Source organism: Ornithorhynchus anatinus, chromosome 3 (genome assembly GCF_004115215.2).
Source record: "Ornithorhynchus anatinus isolate Pmale09 chromosome 3, mOrnAna1.pri.v4, whole genome shotgun sequence".
In the NCBI taxonomy this organism is placed as follows: domain Eukaryota; kingdom Metazoa; phylum Chordata; class Mammalia; order Monotremata; family Ornithorhynchidae; genus Ornithorhynchus; species Ornithorhynchus anatinus.
Genome location: NC_041730.1, coordinates 87,944,062 through 87,962,407, shown reverse-complemented (window position 1 = coordinate 87,962,407; position 18,346 = coordinate 87,944,062). Strand labels below are relative to the sequence as shown.

At 51.0% G+C, this 18,346-nt stretch overlaps 1 protein-coding gene across 2 annotated transcripts in view; it reads left to right on the top strand.

The window, feature by feature from the left end:
* TSPAN15 (tetraspanin 15) overlaps positions 1-3,385 on the top strand; it is a 79,826-nt gene extending 76,441 nt beyond the window's left edge. For both annotated transcript variants that reach the window (XM_029059202.1, XM_029059201.1), the window contains one exon: positions 1,753-3,385. In XM_029059202.1, coding sequence (XP_028915035.1) covers positions 1,753-1,902 — 150 coding nt within the window. In that variant the 3' untranslated portion in view covers positions 1,903-3,385. The remainder of the gene's footprint in view (positions 1-1,752) is intronic.
* The last annotated feature ends 14,961 nt before the right edge of the window (positions 3,386-18,346 follow it).

The window sequence follows — 18,346 nt, the reverse complement described above, 5'->3', positions numbered from 1 at the left end:
CGCTTACTGTGTGCAGAGCACTGTACTAAGCGCTTAGAATGTACAAATCGGTAAGAGATAGAGACAGTCCCTGCCCTTTGACGGGCTTACGGTCTAATCGGGGGAGACAGACACAGTATTTGCAGACTGGACACAGTCCCTGTCCCACATCAGGCTCCCAGTCTAATAATGTCGGTATTTGTTAAGCGCTTACTATATGCAGAGCACTGTTCTAAGCGCTGGGGTAGACACAAGGGAATCAGGTTGTCCCACGTGGGGCTCACAGTCTTCATCCCCATTTTACACATGAGGGAACTGAGGCACAGAGAAGTGAAGTGACTTGCCCAAAGTCACACAGCTGACAAGTGGCCGAGCCGGGATTCGAACCCATGATCTCTGACTCCAAAGTCCGGGCTCTTTCCACTGAGCCACTCTGCTTCTCTAAGCAGTCTAAGCAGGAGGGAGCGTCAATGAAATGACAAAGAAGTTGGACAGAGAAGCAGCGGGATCTAGTTGATAGAGCCCAAGCCTGTGAGTCAGAAGGACCTGGGTTCTAATCCCCGCTCTGCCATTTGTCTGTTGTATGACCTTGGGAATGTCACTTCACTTCTCTGTGCCTCAGTTCCCTCATCTGCAAAATGGGGGCTAAGACTGTGACCCCCATTTGGGACAGGGACTGTATCCAACCCAATTTGCTTGTATTCCTACCCAGCACTTAGTACAGTGCCCTGGTGCATAGGAAGCCCTTAACAAATATTATTATTATTATTATTGTTATTATTATATGAGGAAACCAAGGCCCAGGGGCATTGACTTGCTCAGGATCACAGGCAGGTCAAAAGAACATGGGTTTTAATCCTGGCTCCCCCATTTTTCTGTGGTGTTACCTTGGGCAAGTCACTTAACTTCTCCGTGCCTCAGTTCTTTCATCTTTAAAATGGGGATCAGGATGGTGAGCTCCATGTGGCACATTCATTCAGTAGTATTTATTGAGCGCTCACTCTGTGCAGAGCACTGTACTAAGCGCTTGGAATGGACCATTCGGCAACAGATAGAGACCATCCCTGCCCAATGATGGGCTCACAGTCTAATCGGGGGTGTCCAACCTGATTCACTTAATAATGTTGGTATTTGTTAAGCGCTTACTATGTGCAGAGCGCTGTTCTAAGCGCTGGGGTAGACACAAGGGAATCAGGTGGTCCCACGTGGGGCTCACAGTCTTCATCCCCATTTTACAGATGAGGGAACTGAGGCACAGAGAAGTGAAGTGACTTGCCCCCAGTCAGCTGACAAGTGGCCGAGCCGGGATTCGAACCCATGACCTCCGACTCCAAAGCCTGTGCTCTTTCCACTGAGCCACACTGCTTCTCTTGTATCTACCCCAGAGCTTACTATGTTCCAGCCCATAATAAGCAGTTAAAAAATATCATAAAACTTTAAAAAAGGGACGGAGTTGAATTAGAACCCAGGCCCTCTGACTCCCACACCCGTGCTCCTTCCTCGAGGCCACGTTAGAACTACCTGACTGCAGGGGAAGGGGCCTCAGATAATTGGCCGAGGGAAGGCCCATCCGTGGAATTCACCGAGCACTTACTCCGTCTGAGCACTGTACTGAGCGTCTCTACGATTGAGGCGGTAGACACAATCTCTACCCTTGAGGAGCTTGTGGCCCAGTGAGAGTGACCGTCCGGAGTCACGGGACTAGCCCTGGGGAGCCGGAGTACTGAACGCCGCTTGCCACGGGCTCCACCCGTTACTCCCGTCTCTCCCCAGTTCCTGGGCGTGTTGCTGTCCCTGCTGTACGTGTCCCGCGTGGAGGACTTCATCTACGACTGCTCGGACCCCGACGGCCTCCTCCAGTCCTCGCAGAAGCGCGGCCCCGAATCCGCCGGCGCGGGATGCTGTATGTGCTACCCCGCCTGACGTCTCGCTCTCGAGCCTCGAGGACGATGTTTCAACCCCAGCCGGGCCCTGGGCGGCCGACGGATCTGCGTCCTGACCTGGCCTCCTCCGCCTGGGATCTGGGCTCAGCCCGGACCGTTCCAGGTGGTCTTCATCTGTTCCTGAGCACTCCTCTTCCTCTTCCCCCCCCCTTTCCTCCCTCCCCATGACCGTGATTGCCTTCTCTCCCCGCACCTCTCGATTCCTTGGGAAAATGGGATTCTTCTCTGAAGATCATCTGCACTGCTGAGGTGGGGACCTCCTGTTCTGGACAGGTTCATAGAATAGGGGGCAGCCAGTTGCGTGGCCCAAGGCTGGTGACTGATGACGGGGACTTGTCTGGCCCCATCTTCCATCTCACAAGGTCCTTGACGGGGACCCCCGGGCTCTCCCCGCCCCCCCCCCCCCCCCCCCCAGTCCCTAAAGAGGGACTGAAGTGTCCCTGTCCCCTCCCTCAGTGCTAGGGACCAGCCAGTCAGGGATGGAAATCAGGTGAGCCCGGTTCAGCTCCGCTGCCAATCTGCCGTGGATCCAGGTGAGTTATCCTCCCCTTCTGTAAGATGGAGGTATCCCCCTCTTTTTCCACGGGGCTGAGATGGCGGGGCCATCTTGACAGATCTCCTGGCCGCTGGCACTCAGTGCCCGAGAGCCTCTAGGAGCAGAGTTTCTGCAATGAAACACCATTCCGTGTCTCCAGGCCCCGACCCCCTTGCTCAGTCCAAGCGATGATCTGGCAGCCTCTCCTGGGGTTCTTGCCGATCGTCTTCCCCCTCCCTCAGTCTTTCTCCATCTGTTGTGGCTGGTGACCCTGGTTTCTCTCCATCTGTTGTGGCTGGCGACCTTGGTTTTTGGTCCGCTCCAAATCCCGGGGCCCGGCACAGGCCCTTCCTGAGGTAGGGCTGCAAAATCAGTTTCTTGATGATCAATGAAGGGCTGATGATGAGCGAAGGGAATGTGTGGGGGGGGGGGTGTGCGTGTGTGTAGCGCTAAACGTTTATGAGCCGCTGCCTTATCCTGTCATATTTAAATGTGTGCCTTTTGAGTATTTTTTTAATTAATTTTTAGACAAAAAGAAGGGATGTGCGACATAAGATTTTAAAATCCAGGCGGCTTAACAAAGGTGCAGCTTTTAGGGCCACCCTGTCAAAACTGGACCCTCCTTGGGTGAGCCATTTCAAGTGCTTTCGGGCCTCTTGGAGCCTTGTAGCCGAACGCCCTGGGCGACGGTTTTTGCTACCCCGTTTTTACGAAGTTTGATTACCGGGTAAGGTTTTGCATATAATTAACCCGTGCGTTTGATTAATCTGAATCATGGTCCCTGGGTGGTTGGCTTGTCTCTCTCTCTCCTTCTTCGCGCTGTCCCCATCCCTCCTGCCGAGAACATCATCGTTTTGTGTCCTTGTGCCCTAGGCAAGTTGGTTCATATTAATCAAATAATAAACGAGTTGTGATTTTGTTTTTCTAATTGTGGTTTGGCCCCCTGGTGGGATAGCGCTCCCTAGTGGAAAATAAAGGGGATCACCTTGGGTTACCTATGGGGAGGGCGGGGGGCGGGGGGATGGGGATTGCTTCTGGGGGCCTGGGGGGCAGATTAGGGGGGCGTTCACTCATTCGGTCGTATTTATTGAGCGCTTACTATGTGCAGAGCACTGTACTAAGCACTTGGAATATGCACTTCGGCAACAGAGACAATCCCTGCCCGATGACGGGCTCACAGTCGGGGTGTTGGGAATGGGGGGGAGGATAGGTGGGAATGGGACTTGCAAAAGGCAATTTGGTTGATGGGGAGCAGGGAAAACTGCAGAGGAAGATGGGCGGCAGGAAGGAGCCCTGAAGGTCATGGGTTCTAATCCCAGTTCTGCCATGTATCTGCTGGGTCATTCATTCATTCAATTGTATTTAATGATAATAATAAGAATAATAATGTGGTATTTGTTAAGCACTTACTATATGCAGAGCACTGTTCGCTGTGTGATCTTGAACAAGTCACTTCACTTCTCTACCTCACCTGTAAAATGGGGATTGAGACTGTGAGCCCCATGTGGGACAGGGACTGTGTCCAGCCCAGTTTGCTGTGTCCAACCTTCCCCGGTGCTTAGAACAATGTCTGGCACTTAGTAAATGCTTAAACAAATACCATAATTATATAAGCAAGTCAGATTGGACCCAGTCCCTGACGCCAGTGGGGCTCACGGTCTTCATCCCCATTTTACGGATGAGGTAACGGAGGCACAGAGAAGTTGTGACTTGCCCACGGTCACACAGCTGACAATTTATTGAGCACTTACTATGTGCAGAGCACTGTACTACGCGCATGGGATGTACAATTCATTCATTCATTCAATAGTATTTGTTGAGCGCTTACTATGTGCAGAGCACTGGACTAAGAGCTCGGAATGTACAATTCGGCAACAGATAGAGACAATCCCGGCCCAATGATGGGCTCACGGTCTAATCGGGGGGATGGGGATTGCTTCGCGGGGGCTGGGGTGCAAATTAGGGGGGTGTTGGGAATGGTGGGGAGGAGAGTTGGGAGTGGGACTTGCAATTCGGCAACAGATAGAGACAATCCCTGCCCAACAACGGGCTCACAGTCCAAACAGGGAAGTCTTGGGCAAGTCACTTAACTTCTCTGTGCCTCAGTTCCCTCATCTGTAAAATGGGGATTGAGACTGTGAGCCCCACATGGGTCAGGGACTCTGTCCAACCCGCTTTGCTTGTATCCACCCCAGCGCTTAGTACAGTGACTGGCGCATGGTAAGCGCTTAACAGATACCACAATTATTATTATTATTACAGGTGGTGGGATTGGGGGGGGGTCCAGCTCTAAAGCCGGCCTCAACCTGCTTCTCCGTTGAAGGGGTACAACGTGAGCGGCTCTTCCTCCCAACAGGCTCGATCCCCTCTCTCTCCACAACCCCGCCAAATGCTCCAAGCCAGATACCGGCAGCATCCGAACATTTGTCCAACTGGTCCCTTCTGGGAAACTGAGCAGGTCTCCATCATCAGTACCGAGAAGAGGCAGCATGGCGTAGTGGATAGAGCACGGGCCTGGGAGTCTGCTGTGTGGCCTTGGGCAATTCACTTCACTTCTCTGTGCCTCAGTTACTTCATCTGTAAAATGAGGAATAAGACTGTGAACCCCACTGGCATCAGGGACTGGGGCCAGTCTGACTTACTTATATAATTATGGTATTTGTTTAAGCGTTTACTAAGTGCCAGACATTGTACTAAGCACTGGGGAAGGTTGGGCACAGCAAATTGGGCTGGACACAGTCCCTGTCCCACATGGGGCTCACAGTCTCAATCCCCATTTTACAGGTGAGGTAGAGAAGTGAAGTGACTTGTTCAAGATCACACAGCGAACAAGTGGCAGAGCCGGGATCAGAACCCATGACCTTCTGACTTCCAGGCCCGTGCTCTATCCACTACGTCGTGCGGCTTCTCTTGTATCCACCCCAGCGCTTAGTACAGCGTGTGGCCCATAATATGCACTTGGCAAATGCCGCAATTATCATTATTAAAAACGTCCTCGTAAAATGAGACATTGGGCCTGCCCAAGGGGGTGCCGTGCCCAACGGGGACAGAATTGGAACCGCATACGGTTGTGAGGATGCTGGGGAGAGGGGGTGGAGGGGGGGGTTTCATTCATTCAGTCATTTATTGAGCGCTTACTGTGCGCAGAGCACTGGACTAAGCGCTCGGAACGTACAGTTGGGCAACAGATAGAGACAGTCCCTGCCCAACAGCGGGCTCACAGACTAAAAGTTGACGGTGAGCCCTGAAAATAGTTAATAAGCTCTGCCCCTAGCCATGGCGATTGTCCTGCATTGCAATTTTTGAGGCCTGGGAATAGGGTGGACAATCATCTCAGACCCTGAGTCCTCTCGGGGGGTTCTTGAGAACGTCTCCACTCCCACTGGAAGTCCATTCTCTAATAATAATTATGGTACTTGTTAAGCGTTACTAAGCACCAAGCACTGTTCCAGGCGCTGGGATAGGTACAAGTTAATCAAGGTTGGACACAGTCCCTGTCCCACGTGGGGTTCATACTCTTAGTCCCCATTTTACAGCTGAGGGAACTGAGGCCCAGAGAAGGTAAGTGACTTGCCCACTGCCGACAGGTGGCGGAGCCGGGATTAGAACTCAGGTCCTTCTGACTTCCAGGCCCGTGCTCTGTCCACTAAGCCGTGCTGTCCTCTCTCTAATCGTCTTCAGCTGAGGACGTGATGGGTGAAACGCGGCCTTTTCTCACTCCAGGTTCTCTTCAACTGGCTGTCCGCCTCCCACAGTTCCAGTGGAGCTTCATTGCGCTCCAATGTGGATTTTTTCTTTTCTGAAGGACACTGTGAAGCACATGGTGTCTTCTCCTCTCATCTTGCACCCAGCATTCTCTCGTCACATTGGCTATGGCCATTTTTTTTTAATAGTATTTTTTAAGCGCTTACTATATGCCAGGCACTGGGGTAGATGATACAAGGTTGGACACAGTCCTGGTCCCCCATGGGGCTCACAGTCATAATACCCATTTTCCAGATGGGTAAATGAGGCCCAGAGACGTGAAGTGACTTACTCAAAGTCACACAGCGGACGAGCGGCGAAGCCGGAACTAGAACCCAGGTCCTTCTGCCTCCCAGGCCCGTGTTCTATGGTCACATGTGACTCTAGACTTCCCGGAACCAAAGAGATTTGGCCCAGGGCATCAGAGGAGGAAAAAAGCTCTTGATTTGCAAGAAAATTTCTGGGAGCAGCTGCAGTGGATAGAGCACGGGCCTGGGAGTCAGAAGGTCATGGGTTCTAATTCCGGCTCTTCCACTTGTTTGCTGTGGGATCTTGATGGGGGCAGCTGATTTTCCCCATCCAGCAAGGACCCCATAAACTGGGTGCGTGCTTTCCCTCCCCTCTGCCCCTCAGTGACCCCCCAGGCCGGATCTTCCTCCTTGTTTCTCGGAGGAAAAATGGTGGGGAGGTCAGCAGAATTACACAGTGAGGGAGCTGTGACTCTTTTTCCGGCAGGTAGCCGGCGAACGGGTTGTTTTTGTTTCAGTCAGTCCGCTAAGCGCCGGGTTAGATACAACCTAGTCCGGTTGGGCACAGTCCATGCCACCGTGGAGCTCACCGTCTTAATCCCCATTTTACGGGTGAGGGTGCTGAGGCCCTGAGAAGGTAAGTGACTTCCCCAAGGTCACGCGGCAGACGAGTGGCAGAGGCGGGATTAGAACCCAGGTCTTCGGAGTCCCAGGCCTGTGCTCTGTCCACTAGGCCATGCCGCTCCTCCGGCAGTGCCCGTTCGCTCCGCCGGACACCCCAGTCGCTGGAACCGAGATCTTGCCGTTGCTTGTCTGTCTCTCGGGGTCCCTGTAGGAGCGCAGGTGCAGAGGATGGTCAGGCTGGGGCCGAGCAGTGGGGGAAGGGGGAGAGAGGTTGTTTGTCCGTCCCAGGGAAGTCCCTAACTTCCCAACAGCTCCCGTATCGCTCCAGCCAGGGCCCTGTGGTCGACCCATAACCCCCAGACCAGAGTCCGTCATTGCTTGCTGCCCCCTTTCCTGTCCCCCGTCCCCCCCCTGGGAGCAGAGACTCCTCTGCTTCCTGGGGCAGGCACCGGTAGTCACGTAGCGACCATGACAGAGAACACTTCTCCTTTGGTTCTTTGACCGCAAGGACCTGAAATGAACAGCCGGGGAAGAAGTGGCTACGTCTGGCGGGAGCGAGAGCAGACTTCAGGCAAGCCAGGGACGCCTGGAGCCGGACCAAGACCTCTGTCGTATTGTTCTGCCTCGGACGGTGGCTTCGCTGCCCTCTCCTCAGGGGCGCGGGCCCTCTGGGGTCCAGGCCCCTGTAAGAATAATAAATGTGGTATTTGTTAAGCACTTAACTATGTGCCAAGCGCTGTTCTGAGCGCTAGGGTGGATACAACGAGATCAGGTTGGACAGTCCATGTCCCACAGGGTCACAGTCTTAATCCCCGCTTTACAGATGAAGTAACCGAGGCCCAGAGAAGTTAAGCGACTTGCCCAAGTTCACACAGCGGACAGGTGGCAGAGCGGAGATCAAGAGCCTCATCCTCTGACTCTCAGGCCCGGGCTCTTTCCACTGGGCCGCTGCCCAGGTTTGGAGCTTCTCTTGAAGGCAGCGTGGTTTAGTGGAAAAAGCCCGGGCTTGGGAGTCAGAGGTCGTGAGTTCTAATCCAGGCTCCGCCACTTGTTTGCTGTGTGACTCTGGGTGAGTCACTTAACTTCTCTGCGCCTCAGTTACCTCATCTGTAAAATGGGGATGAAGATGAGCCCTACGTGGGACAACCCGATAGCCTCGTATCTACCCCGGTGCTTAGAACAGTGACTGGCGCAGAGTAGGCGCCTAACAAATAGCATCGTTATCGTTATTTAGAGGAAGAGGGGGCCGGGATTGCTCATCATCCTCTCAATGCCAACCATCCGCCTCGAGGCGGGGTAGTAAGACTCACCTTCGTGCATTTAACTCGGACCTGCCACCTCTGCACGGAATTCAGATTGACGGGAAATCCGCTGAAGGCCTGCAGATGAGTGGTGCTGACTAAAATAAATAAATAAACTGTGGTATTTGTTAAGGGCTTACTCTGTGCAAAGCACTGTTCTAAGCGCTGGGGGATACAAGGTGATCAGGTTGTCCCACGTGGGGCTCAGAGTTTTCATCCCCATTTGACAGATGAGGTAACTGAGGCACAGAGAAGTTAAGTGACTTGCCCAAGGTCACACAGCTGACTAGCGACGGAGCTAATTGTGAGGCGCCCAACTGGTTGCTCTTGGGTCTCCCGGGGGATTTGGGGGAGGATGGAGAGGGCGGTTCCTGGAAACGGCTGTGCCTCGGATCGATCGACGGTATTTACTAATGCTAAACGCGTGCGGAGCTCTGTATTGAGTGCTTGGGAAAGTGCAATGCAATTCGTGTAAAGATGTGTACATTAAGTGCTTTGGAGGTGGGGTGAATATCAAATGGCCAAATTATGATCAAGTGCATAAATGATACGAAAGGATGGGCAAGCTGGGGAAGTGAGGGCTTAATCGGGAAAGGTCTCTTGAAGATGTCATCTCAGTGATGCTTAGCTACCTAAAGTCAAATAACTTATTATTTAATTAATCGTATTTATTGAGGGCTTACTGTGTGCAAAGTACTAAGCACCTGGGAGAGTACATATAATCTCCAACACATCCCCTGCCCTCAACGAGCTCGCAGTCTAGAGGGGATCAACCATCCTGGGGTGGGCTGGAGGCCCCCTGATTTCTCCTCCCGCCCTGCCCAGCCCCACGCTGGTTGACTCCCGGACTTGACTCTGTACTGTCAGTGCTGGTTGGACTCTTCCCGTCTCTTTCCTCTGGCAGCCTCTTTCCGCTCCTCTGTCACTTGTCTTCCGCGTTCCCCTATGCCCCGCTTCCTGCTCTGCCGCGTTACTGAGGCCGGCAGCGCAGGGGCGTTGGGGCGGTTGTCCCCAGGAGTTTCCGGCTGAGGGCGAAGCCACAGTTTCTCCCCTACAGGCTGGTTACCAGGCCTCTCCTTGGTGGCCTGACGCGACACTTCCAGGCTCTCAACGTGAAAGTTGGTCACTTTCAGCTGTGATGGCTGTTACCGTCCTTGCCCATCCTCTCGCCCTTTTTCTCCTCCGCAGTCCTTCCACATCCTGGGTCTGCCGAGTCAGCCCAGCCCGTCCACTGCGGTCAAGAATTCCCCTCCCCACCGGTGGACAGGCCACCGGTCCCCGGAGGACAGGCCGCTCTTGACGCCCTAAAAGCGAAGGGCAGGCCCGTGAGGACTTGGGCCGGGACAAGAGTCTGGAGGCTGCCCCTCGCCAGCAAGGCGGTGCTCACGGATGCCAGGTCGGTGAGGGGGGAGGAAGCCGGGGACCAGCGGCTGGAAGAGGGGTACGTGGAGAGGGAGAAAGAATGAATGAATGTACACCTGGGTTGAGAGAGTGCGGTGGGGCTTGGGGAGGGGAACCGGGCCAAAGGATGGGAACCAACACTTCCTTGAAATGAGAAAAAGAGGAAATAGCCCTAAGCTGCAGGCTGGACACAAGCAAGAACTTCCTCTCTGGTTCAATTGGGAAGGCTGTGGGAATTCCTTAGCAGCTCCTCTCTTCCCGAGAAGGCTGAGGGGAAGCCCTGCTGGATGCAGAGGGAGCGACAATCTGACCTCCCCAGGACCCTCCCAGCCTAGGCAGTCTGTGGGACCCAAGAGGGAAAAGAGATGGGGTGGTTTCTGCTCGCCCATCGTGACGTAGAAGATGGCAAGAACATCAACGAGGGTGCTATCCTGTTGGGTAGCAAGCCAGAAAATATAAAAAAAGGAAGCCGGGATGCTGGAATAGTCCCAGACACGTGCTCACGGTTGGCAGAAGGAAAGCAGGACGGGGAGACAAACGTGATGGTAAGAGGCAGGTAGGTACCGCTCCCGACTGGTATCCTTTCTTTCCCCCCTGCCGGGGACCGGAGCCTTGGTCGTAGCCTTCAGTTCATTTCGACCCTCCGGGGGCTTTCTTGGTTTCTGGTCTCTCGGCGTTTCACCTCTCTGTAGTTCTCGGTCTGGTGGCTGCTGGTCTCCCGGATCAGCCTCTCCCAGCCCTCCCGTCTCAGGCACCAACCTCCGCCGGCATCCACGGGAAGAGTTTTCTCTCCTGCATGAAGACTCCTTGGAAGGCAAGTTCTCAAAGACCTGGTTGATGGTAAGAAGAAAGGGCCCGACCTGAGGGAAGGATGGGAGAGGAGACCGGGTGTCTGGATGCCCTGGGCCATCTCTCCTTCTCTTTCCTAATCAATGACTCGATGTATTGAGAGCTTACTGTGTGCAGGACACTGTACTAAGGGCTTGGGAGAGTACAGCCCAACAATATAACAGACAGACTCCTTTCCTTCAATGATCTTGCCATCTAGAGGGATTTTTTAACCTCCACCTCACTCCCCCAACTCCTCCTTTACCCCCCCCCCCCCCACCAGGCTCTGGACATAAAGCCCCATGAAGGCCAGAGATCGAGGAAACAGGAAAGAGGCTGTGAAGATGTCTGAAGTGGCAGCATCACTTATATTTATATCAATGTCTGTCACCCCTTCTTGACTGTAAGCTTGTTGGTGTGTCTGTTTATTGTTATATTGTACTCTCCCAAGTGCTTAGTACGCTGCTCTGCGCACAGATTCTACGATCCAATGAATGACTAAATGAACGGAGGCCCGAGCAACGACTTCAGAGGTACATCCTTCCCGCTCCACTAATGCTTCCAGAAACGAGTCTAACCCTCTGTCTTTTCTTCCCCCTTTCCGGGACTGGTCCCACCCCTTTTGCCCCCAAACCCAGACTAGCCATCACCACATTCTCATCACCACAGCCTGGGGGAGAGATGGGACTCCTTCTCCCCATTTTTCCAGTTGGGGAAATTGAGGCCCAGAGAGGGGAAAAAACTGGGACTCTACCCCACAGCAGGTTAGGGAAGAGGTGGGATTAAAATGTAACTCTTCTGAATTCCGAGGGGGGACTTTTCACACCAGTTAACAACATCAATAAAGTGGGAACAAGCTGGCTAGGCCGGCCAGGCTGGGAGGGTCCCCGGTTGGTGGGACAGGGGGAGGATGTGAGGAATGAGGGCAGGAACCACCAGAATCGTTTGGTGATCTACCCACCCACGTCCCAGTAAGGCTGGGAATCATAATTACAATAACGATAGTGTTTGTTAAACGCTTACTATGTGCCAAGCACTCTTCCAAGCCCTGGGGTAGATACAAGTTAATCAGGTTGTCCCACGGGACGCTCACCGTCTTAATCCTCATTTTACAGATGAGCTGAGGTGCAGAGAAGTGAAGCGACTTGCCCAAAGTCACACAGCTGACAAGTGGCGGAGGCGGGACTAGAACCCACGACCTCTGACTCCCAAGCCGCTTAGCCACGACCATAGAGGGTCCTTTCCCTGCCTGCTGAAGGGGGAGCTGATCTCCCCACCCCTTACCTGCTCTGGAAGGCAATCTGTCTGGGACTTGGTAGAAAATGAGCTCCATCAGCCAGGCAAAGATGCTACCGAGGAACGGCTGGGCCCATAATGATGATATTTGTAAAGTGCTTACTACACGTCAAGCACTGTTCCTAAGCACTGGGGCAGATACATGTGATCAGGTTAGACCCGGTCCCTGTCCCACATGGGGCTCACAGTCTCAAACCCCGTTTTACAGATGAGGGAACGGGGCCTGGTGGAAGGGAAGTGACTTGACCAAGGTCACGCAGCAGACAAGTGGCGGAGCTCGGATAAGAACCCAGGTCCTCCTGACTCCCACGCCAGTGGTCTATCCACTAGGCCATGCAGTTTGTCCGCCAACTGTTGTACTCTCCCAAGCACTTAGTCCAGTGTTCTGCACATACTAAGCGTTCAATAAATATCATCGATTGATTGACTGGACTCGAGCCTCATCGTGTGTGAGTTGCTCAGTCTGCAATGCCTCTAGGGACCCGGCAGCGCCCCCTGGCGTCCATTTTTGGGAGCGTGAGCTTCATTCATTCATTCGATAGTATTTATTGAGCGCTTACTCTGTGCAGAGCACTGTACTGAGCGCTTGGAATGGACAATTCGGCAACAGATAGAGACCATCCCGGCCCAACAACGGGCTCACAGTCTAAACGGGGGAGACAGACAGCAAAGCAAAACAGAACAAAACTAGTATATATATATATATATATATTTGTGATGGCATTTGTTAAGCGCTTACTATGTGCAAAGCACTGTTCTAAGCGCTGGAGAGGATACAAGGTGATGAGGTTGTCCCACATGGGGCTCACAGTACGGAAAGCAGCGTGGCTCAGTGGAAAGAGCCTGGGCTTCGGAGTCAGAGGTCATGGGTTTGACTCCCGGCTCTGCCTCTTGTCAGCTGTGGGACTGTGGACAAGTCACTTCACTTCTCTGGGCCTCAGTGATCTCATCTGTAAAATGGGGATTAACTGTGAGCCTCATGCGGGACCACCTGATTCCCCTGTATCTACCCCAGCGCTTAGAACAGTGCTCTGTACAGAGTAAGCGCTTAACAAATACAAATACCATTAATCCCCATTTTACAGATGAGGTAGCTGAGGCACAGAGAAGTTAAGTGACTTGCCTAAGGTCACACAGCTGACAAGTGGCTGAGCTGGGATTTGAACCCATGACCTCTGACTCCCAAGCCTGTGCTCTTTCCACTGAGCCACACTGTTTTAGAAATATACACATCTTTAACAAAATAGAGTAATAAGTAATATATACGAAGATGCACAGTGCTGTGGGGAGGGGGAGGGGGAAGAGCAGAGGGAGGGAGAGGGGAAATGGGGAGGGGAGGAGGAGCAGAGGGAAAGGGGGGGCTCAGTCCGGGAAGGCCTCCTGGAGGAGGTGAGCTCTCAGTAGGGCTTTGAAGAGGGGAAGAGAGTTAGTTTGGCGGATGTCTAGAATTAAAGCAAGAACAGTAATAGATCATAAATATTTTGGAGACTTTTTGGGAAAAAAAAAAGCATCCTGCTTATAATCAGGATCCAGACTGCTTCAGAAGGTACCAAGGAAAGAAACCAGCTCGGGGCAACATGATGGCAAGTGCATCAGGGAGAAGCGGCATGGTGTAGTGGTTAGAGCACCGACCTGGGAGTCAGAAGGTCGTGGGTTCTTATTCCGACTCTGCCCCTTGTCTGCTGTGTGACCTTGGGCAAGCCACTTCACCTCTCTGTGCCTCAGTTAACCCATCTGGAAAATGGGAAATGAGGCTGTGAGCCGCACGTGGGAAAGGGACTGTGTCCATCCCGATTTGCTTTTAGCCACCCCAGTGCTTAGCGCAGTGCCTGGCACACAGTAAGCGGTAAAGAAATTCCTCAATTATTATTATTATTAGTCCCTAGATTGCAACTCTCGGGTTCGTATGCAAAGGTTTTCTGATGCCCGAGTTGACCTTCTATTATTTCCTTGGTTGCCAACCTGATTAACTTGTACCTATCCCAGAGCTTAAACAGTGCCTAGAACATAGTAAGGGCTTAACAAATACCATTAATAAAGTATATTTTATATTTTTACTGCACCGCATAGGTCACACAGCCATGTCCACATTCAACATAGGCAGTCCCCCCCCACACATGCACACATTCGCAGTCATACCCACGTGGCAGTTTTGCTCCTGACCCCTTGCTCAGTCTAGAGCTATTTCAGGCACCCCATCCTACTGCTCTGTCGGTCCAGAACCTCTGTTCGTGACCCCCAGGCTACGACGAAAGCAATCTTTAATAAGCCGCATCTTGGACCAGCCCTCTCAGAACTCGGAGCCCGGCTTCAGGGAGGAAGCGGGAGAGAGCAGAGGGATAGAGTTCGGAGGCCGCAGACACCCCAGAATCTGAGCCCCTTGAGGCACACAGTGGAGCACCTCCCTCACCTCCCGGCACCTCAGGTATTCCATCTCAGTCCTCCAGCCCTTCTTGTTTAAGAAGACAAACAGTGCGGCCTGGTGGAAAGAACTCAAGCCTGTTAGAAGACTAATCAGAAGAAGAGAATCAGAAGAATTATCTTGTATCTACCCCATTGCTTAGTACAGTAACTGGCACATAGTAAGTGCTAAGCATATCATTATTATTAATATTTTTTAATCAATGGTATTTATTGAGCACATATACTTTCCTAAGCACTTGGGAGAATATAACAGAGTTGCCAGACACGTTCCCTGACCCCAGCGAGCTTACAGTCTGGAGGGGGAGGCAGATATTAATATAAATAAGTGATTTCTAATATATAATTAGAGCTGTGTTGCCTTTTGGGCCAGACCAGCCACCTTAGCTAGCCCACCTGGGCCTGGGAGACAGATGGGGGTTGGAAGGCGACCCAAGGAGGAGGCCCCAGTTTTTGCTCCCTCGTCTAGTCTGAATCCTTTGACTAACCCTTGAAGTTTGGCTGATGGTCTGGGACAAGTGACCATCATCATCATCAATGGTATTTATCGAGTGCTTACTGTGTGCAGGGCACTATAATAAGTGTTTGGGGAAGTACAGTACAACAGAGTTGGTAGACACATTCCCTGGCCATAATGTGCTTACAGTCTAGAGGGGGAAACTGATGTAAATATAAATGAATAATGTCAAAAATAATCTGTAGATATGAACATAAGTGCTGTGGGGTTGAGGTTGAGGTGACTCGGATTCCCAAAGGTCACAGATCCAGGTGAGTGCAGCGATATCCAAAAGAAGTCGATCATTTTTTTTGAGGTCTTACTGCGTGCAGAGCACTGTACTAAGCTCTTGGGAGAGTACAAATTAACAGTATAGCAGACACATTCCCTGCCCACAAAGAGCTTACAGTATAAAGTTACAGTATATAATGTCCCGATAGACGTTAATATAAATAAAATTACAGATATGTGTTTAAGTGCTGTGGGGCTGGAGGGGGGGGTGGTGGAGATAAATAAAGGAAGCAAGTCAGGGAAACGTAGAAGGGGAAAAGAGAGCTTAGTCAGGGGACACCTTTTAGAGGAGATGTGCCTTCAGTAAGGCTTTGCAGAGTGGGGAGAGTAGTTGTCTTTTGCATACTTTGGATTGTCCATCGGATATGAAGAGGGAGAGCTCTCCGGACTCAAACTGGCCCTGGCCGTGGCCAGGAAAGAAGTGCCTAACCCATCCTGACCATTCTCCCTGTCTTTTCCCTCTCTCTCACCCTGTTTCCATGTGCGTATTCCCCTTCCTGGCCCTTCTCTCTCCCACTTCAAGAATCAAATTTGGCAGAGGATCCAGGGGCAGACCAAGCTATCTCTGTCTCCCCCGTCTCATCTCTCTTGTAGTCTTCACCGCCTTCTGTCTCATCAGTCTCCCCATTTGCCTCTCTCTGATCTCTTCAAGTCTCATTCATTCAATCACATTTATTGAGCGCTAACTGTGTGCAGACCACTGTACTAAGCGCTTGGGGTCTAAGCACCTTCCCACTGCCCCACAGATACTTGTCTGCTGGGTAATCTTGGACAAGTCACTAGCTTCTCTGTGTTTCAGTTTCCTTAACTATAAAATGAGGATTAAATCCTACTCCCTCTACTTAGATTGTGAGCCCTGATTAACTTGATCTACCCCAGCGTTTAGAACAGCGTGTACGCTCCTTGTGGGCAAGGAATGTGTCTACGAGTCTACGAACTCTTATACTGTACCTTCCAAATAGAGTAGACACACTACTCTGCACACAGAGCTCAATAAGTATGATTGATTGATACAGTGCTTGCACAAAGGAAATGCTTAACAAATACTACAATTATTATTGCTATTTTTATTGCTGTTATTATTATTATCAGTGATCTCTGTTGCTTCCTCTTGAATTGTCATTCATTTCAATATCTGTTGTCCCCATTAGATTGTTATCTCCTTCAGGGGAGGGATCATGTCTTTTTACTTGGTTTTTCTTTCCCAAGCACTTATTATAGTGCTCTGCATACAGTAAGTGCTCAGTCTGTAGAATTGATGGATTTATTGATTTTGTTTAAATGGCATTTATTAAGCACTTATTAGGTGCCAGGCACTGTACTAAGCACCGGGTAGATTCAAGCTAATCAGGTTGGACACAGTCCCTGTCCCAAATGGGGCTCGCAGTATTAATCTCCATTTTATAGATGAGGTAACTGAGGCTCAGAGAGGTTAAGTGACTGATCTATTGTGCGTCTCTGATTGCAGTTCTGGCTTTAGCTTCAGGCTCTCATAATGTCTCTGGATGGCTCCCCAGTGGCTCTTCCTACCTTTTTGGCCCCATCTCTGGTTAGCCATGACACCTGCTCTCCTTCATCCTTCTTCAAATGAAAAGATTCCATGAAGAGAAACAGCATGGCCTAGTGGATAGAGCACAGGCCCAGAAGTCAGAAGGACCTGGTTCTAATCCTGTTTCTGCTGCTTGTTGGCTGTGTGATTTGGGGCAAGTTTCTTCACTTCTCTGTGCCTCAGATCCCTCATCTGTAAAATGGGGATTAAGACTGTGAGCTTCATGTGGGACATAGACTGTGTCCATTCTGATTACCCTCTATCTACCCCAGTGCTAAATATTGGGCCTGGCACATATTATTATTATCAGGTGCCTTCGAGTAACTTCCGATTCACAGTGACTCCGTGGATATATTTTCTCTAGAACGTCCTGTGTTCTGCCATAATCAGTAAACTTGCTAACGATTCTTCTGTTATCATTGTTATGGTCTTTATCTATCTAGCTGCTGGTCTGCCTCTTCCACGTTTTCCCCGGACTTTTCCTAGTCTTCTCCAGAGAATTAATCCTCCTAATGATGTGTCCAAAATATACTAATCTAAGTCGAGTCATTTGGCCTTCCAAAGACCACTTTGGTTTAATTTGCTCCTAAGTCCATTTATTTGTCTTTGGGGCCATCCATGGTATTCGCAAAAGCCTACTCCAACACCACATTTCAAAAGAATCAGTGCTCTTTCTATCCTGCTTTTTCACTGTCCAGCTTTCAGATCCTTACATTGTCACTGGAAACACCATGGAATTGATGATTTGTACTTTTGTGGCAATTGTTATATCAGCATATTTCATGACTTTTTCCAGGCTCTTCATAACAAGTCTTCCTAACAATGATCCTCTGCATATTTCTTGACTACTAGTTCCTTTATTATCGACTATCGATCTTAGGCGAGAAAAATCGTCGACTATTTCAGTCTTCTCTCCATCCACTACAAATGTGTTGAAACTTCCAGTTATCGACTTTCAATCTTCCCCCCAATCTACTACAGATGTGTTGCCACTGCCACTCGTCATGATCGTTGTTTTCTTGACAATCAAATGTAGGCCCATGCTTTTGCTTTGTTCCCTAATAAGCCCTTCAAATCTTCACTTTCTGCCAGTAGGATTGGCTTCAGAGCACTCATCCCTTGTCCACCTCCTCACTCTGGCCTGGAACTCCCTCCCGCTTAATACACGTCAGTCCAGGATAATGTCATCAGCATAACGAAGACTGTTCATCTTCCTTCCCCCAACCTTTACTCCCCGTTTGTCTTCATCCAATCAGCCTTCTGTCATCATGTATTGTATCATGTACGCTTAGATGGTTAAAGCGCCTGTCTAGTAAACAGGAGATCCTGGGTTCGTATCCCAGCGGAGCCTATTCTTCTCTCCGACCTTTCCAAGAGGATGTTTGTTATTGCTGTTTCATTTTTAGAGAAGCAGCGTGGCTCAGTGGAAAGAGCCTGGGCTTCGGAGTCAGAGGTCATGGGTTCGACTCCCAGCTCTGCCACTTGTCAGCTGTGTGACTGTGGGCAAGTTACTTAACTTCGCTGTGCCTCAGTGACCTCATCTGTAAAATGGGGATTAAGACTGTGAGCCCCACGTGGGGCAACCTGATTCCCCTGTGTCTACCCCAGCGCTTAGAACAGTGCTCGGCACATAGTAAGCGCTTAACAAATACCAACATTCTTATTGGGTATAAAGTATGAATAGTTAAGG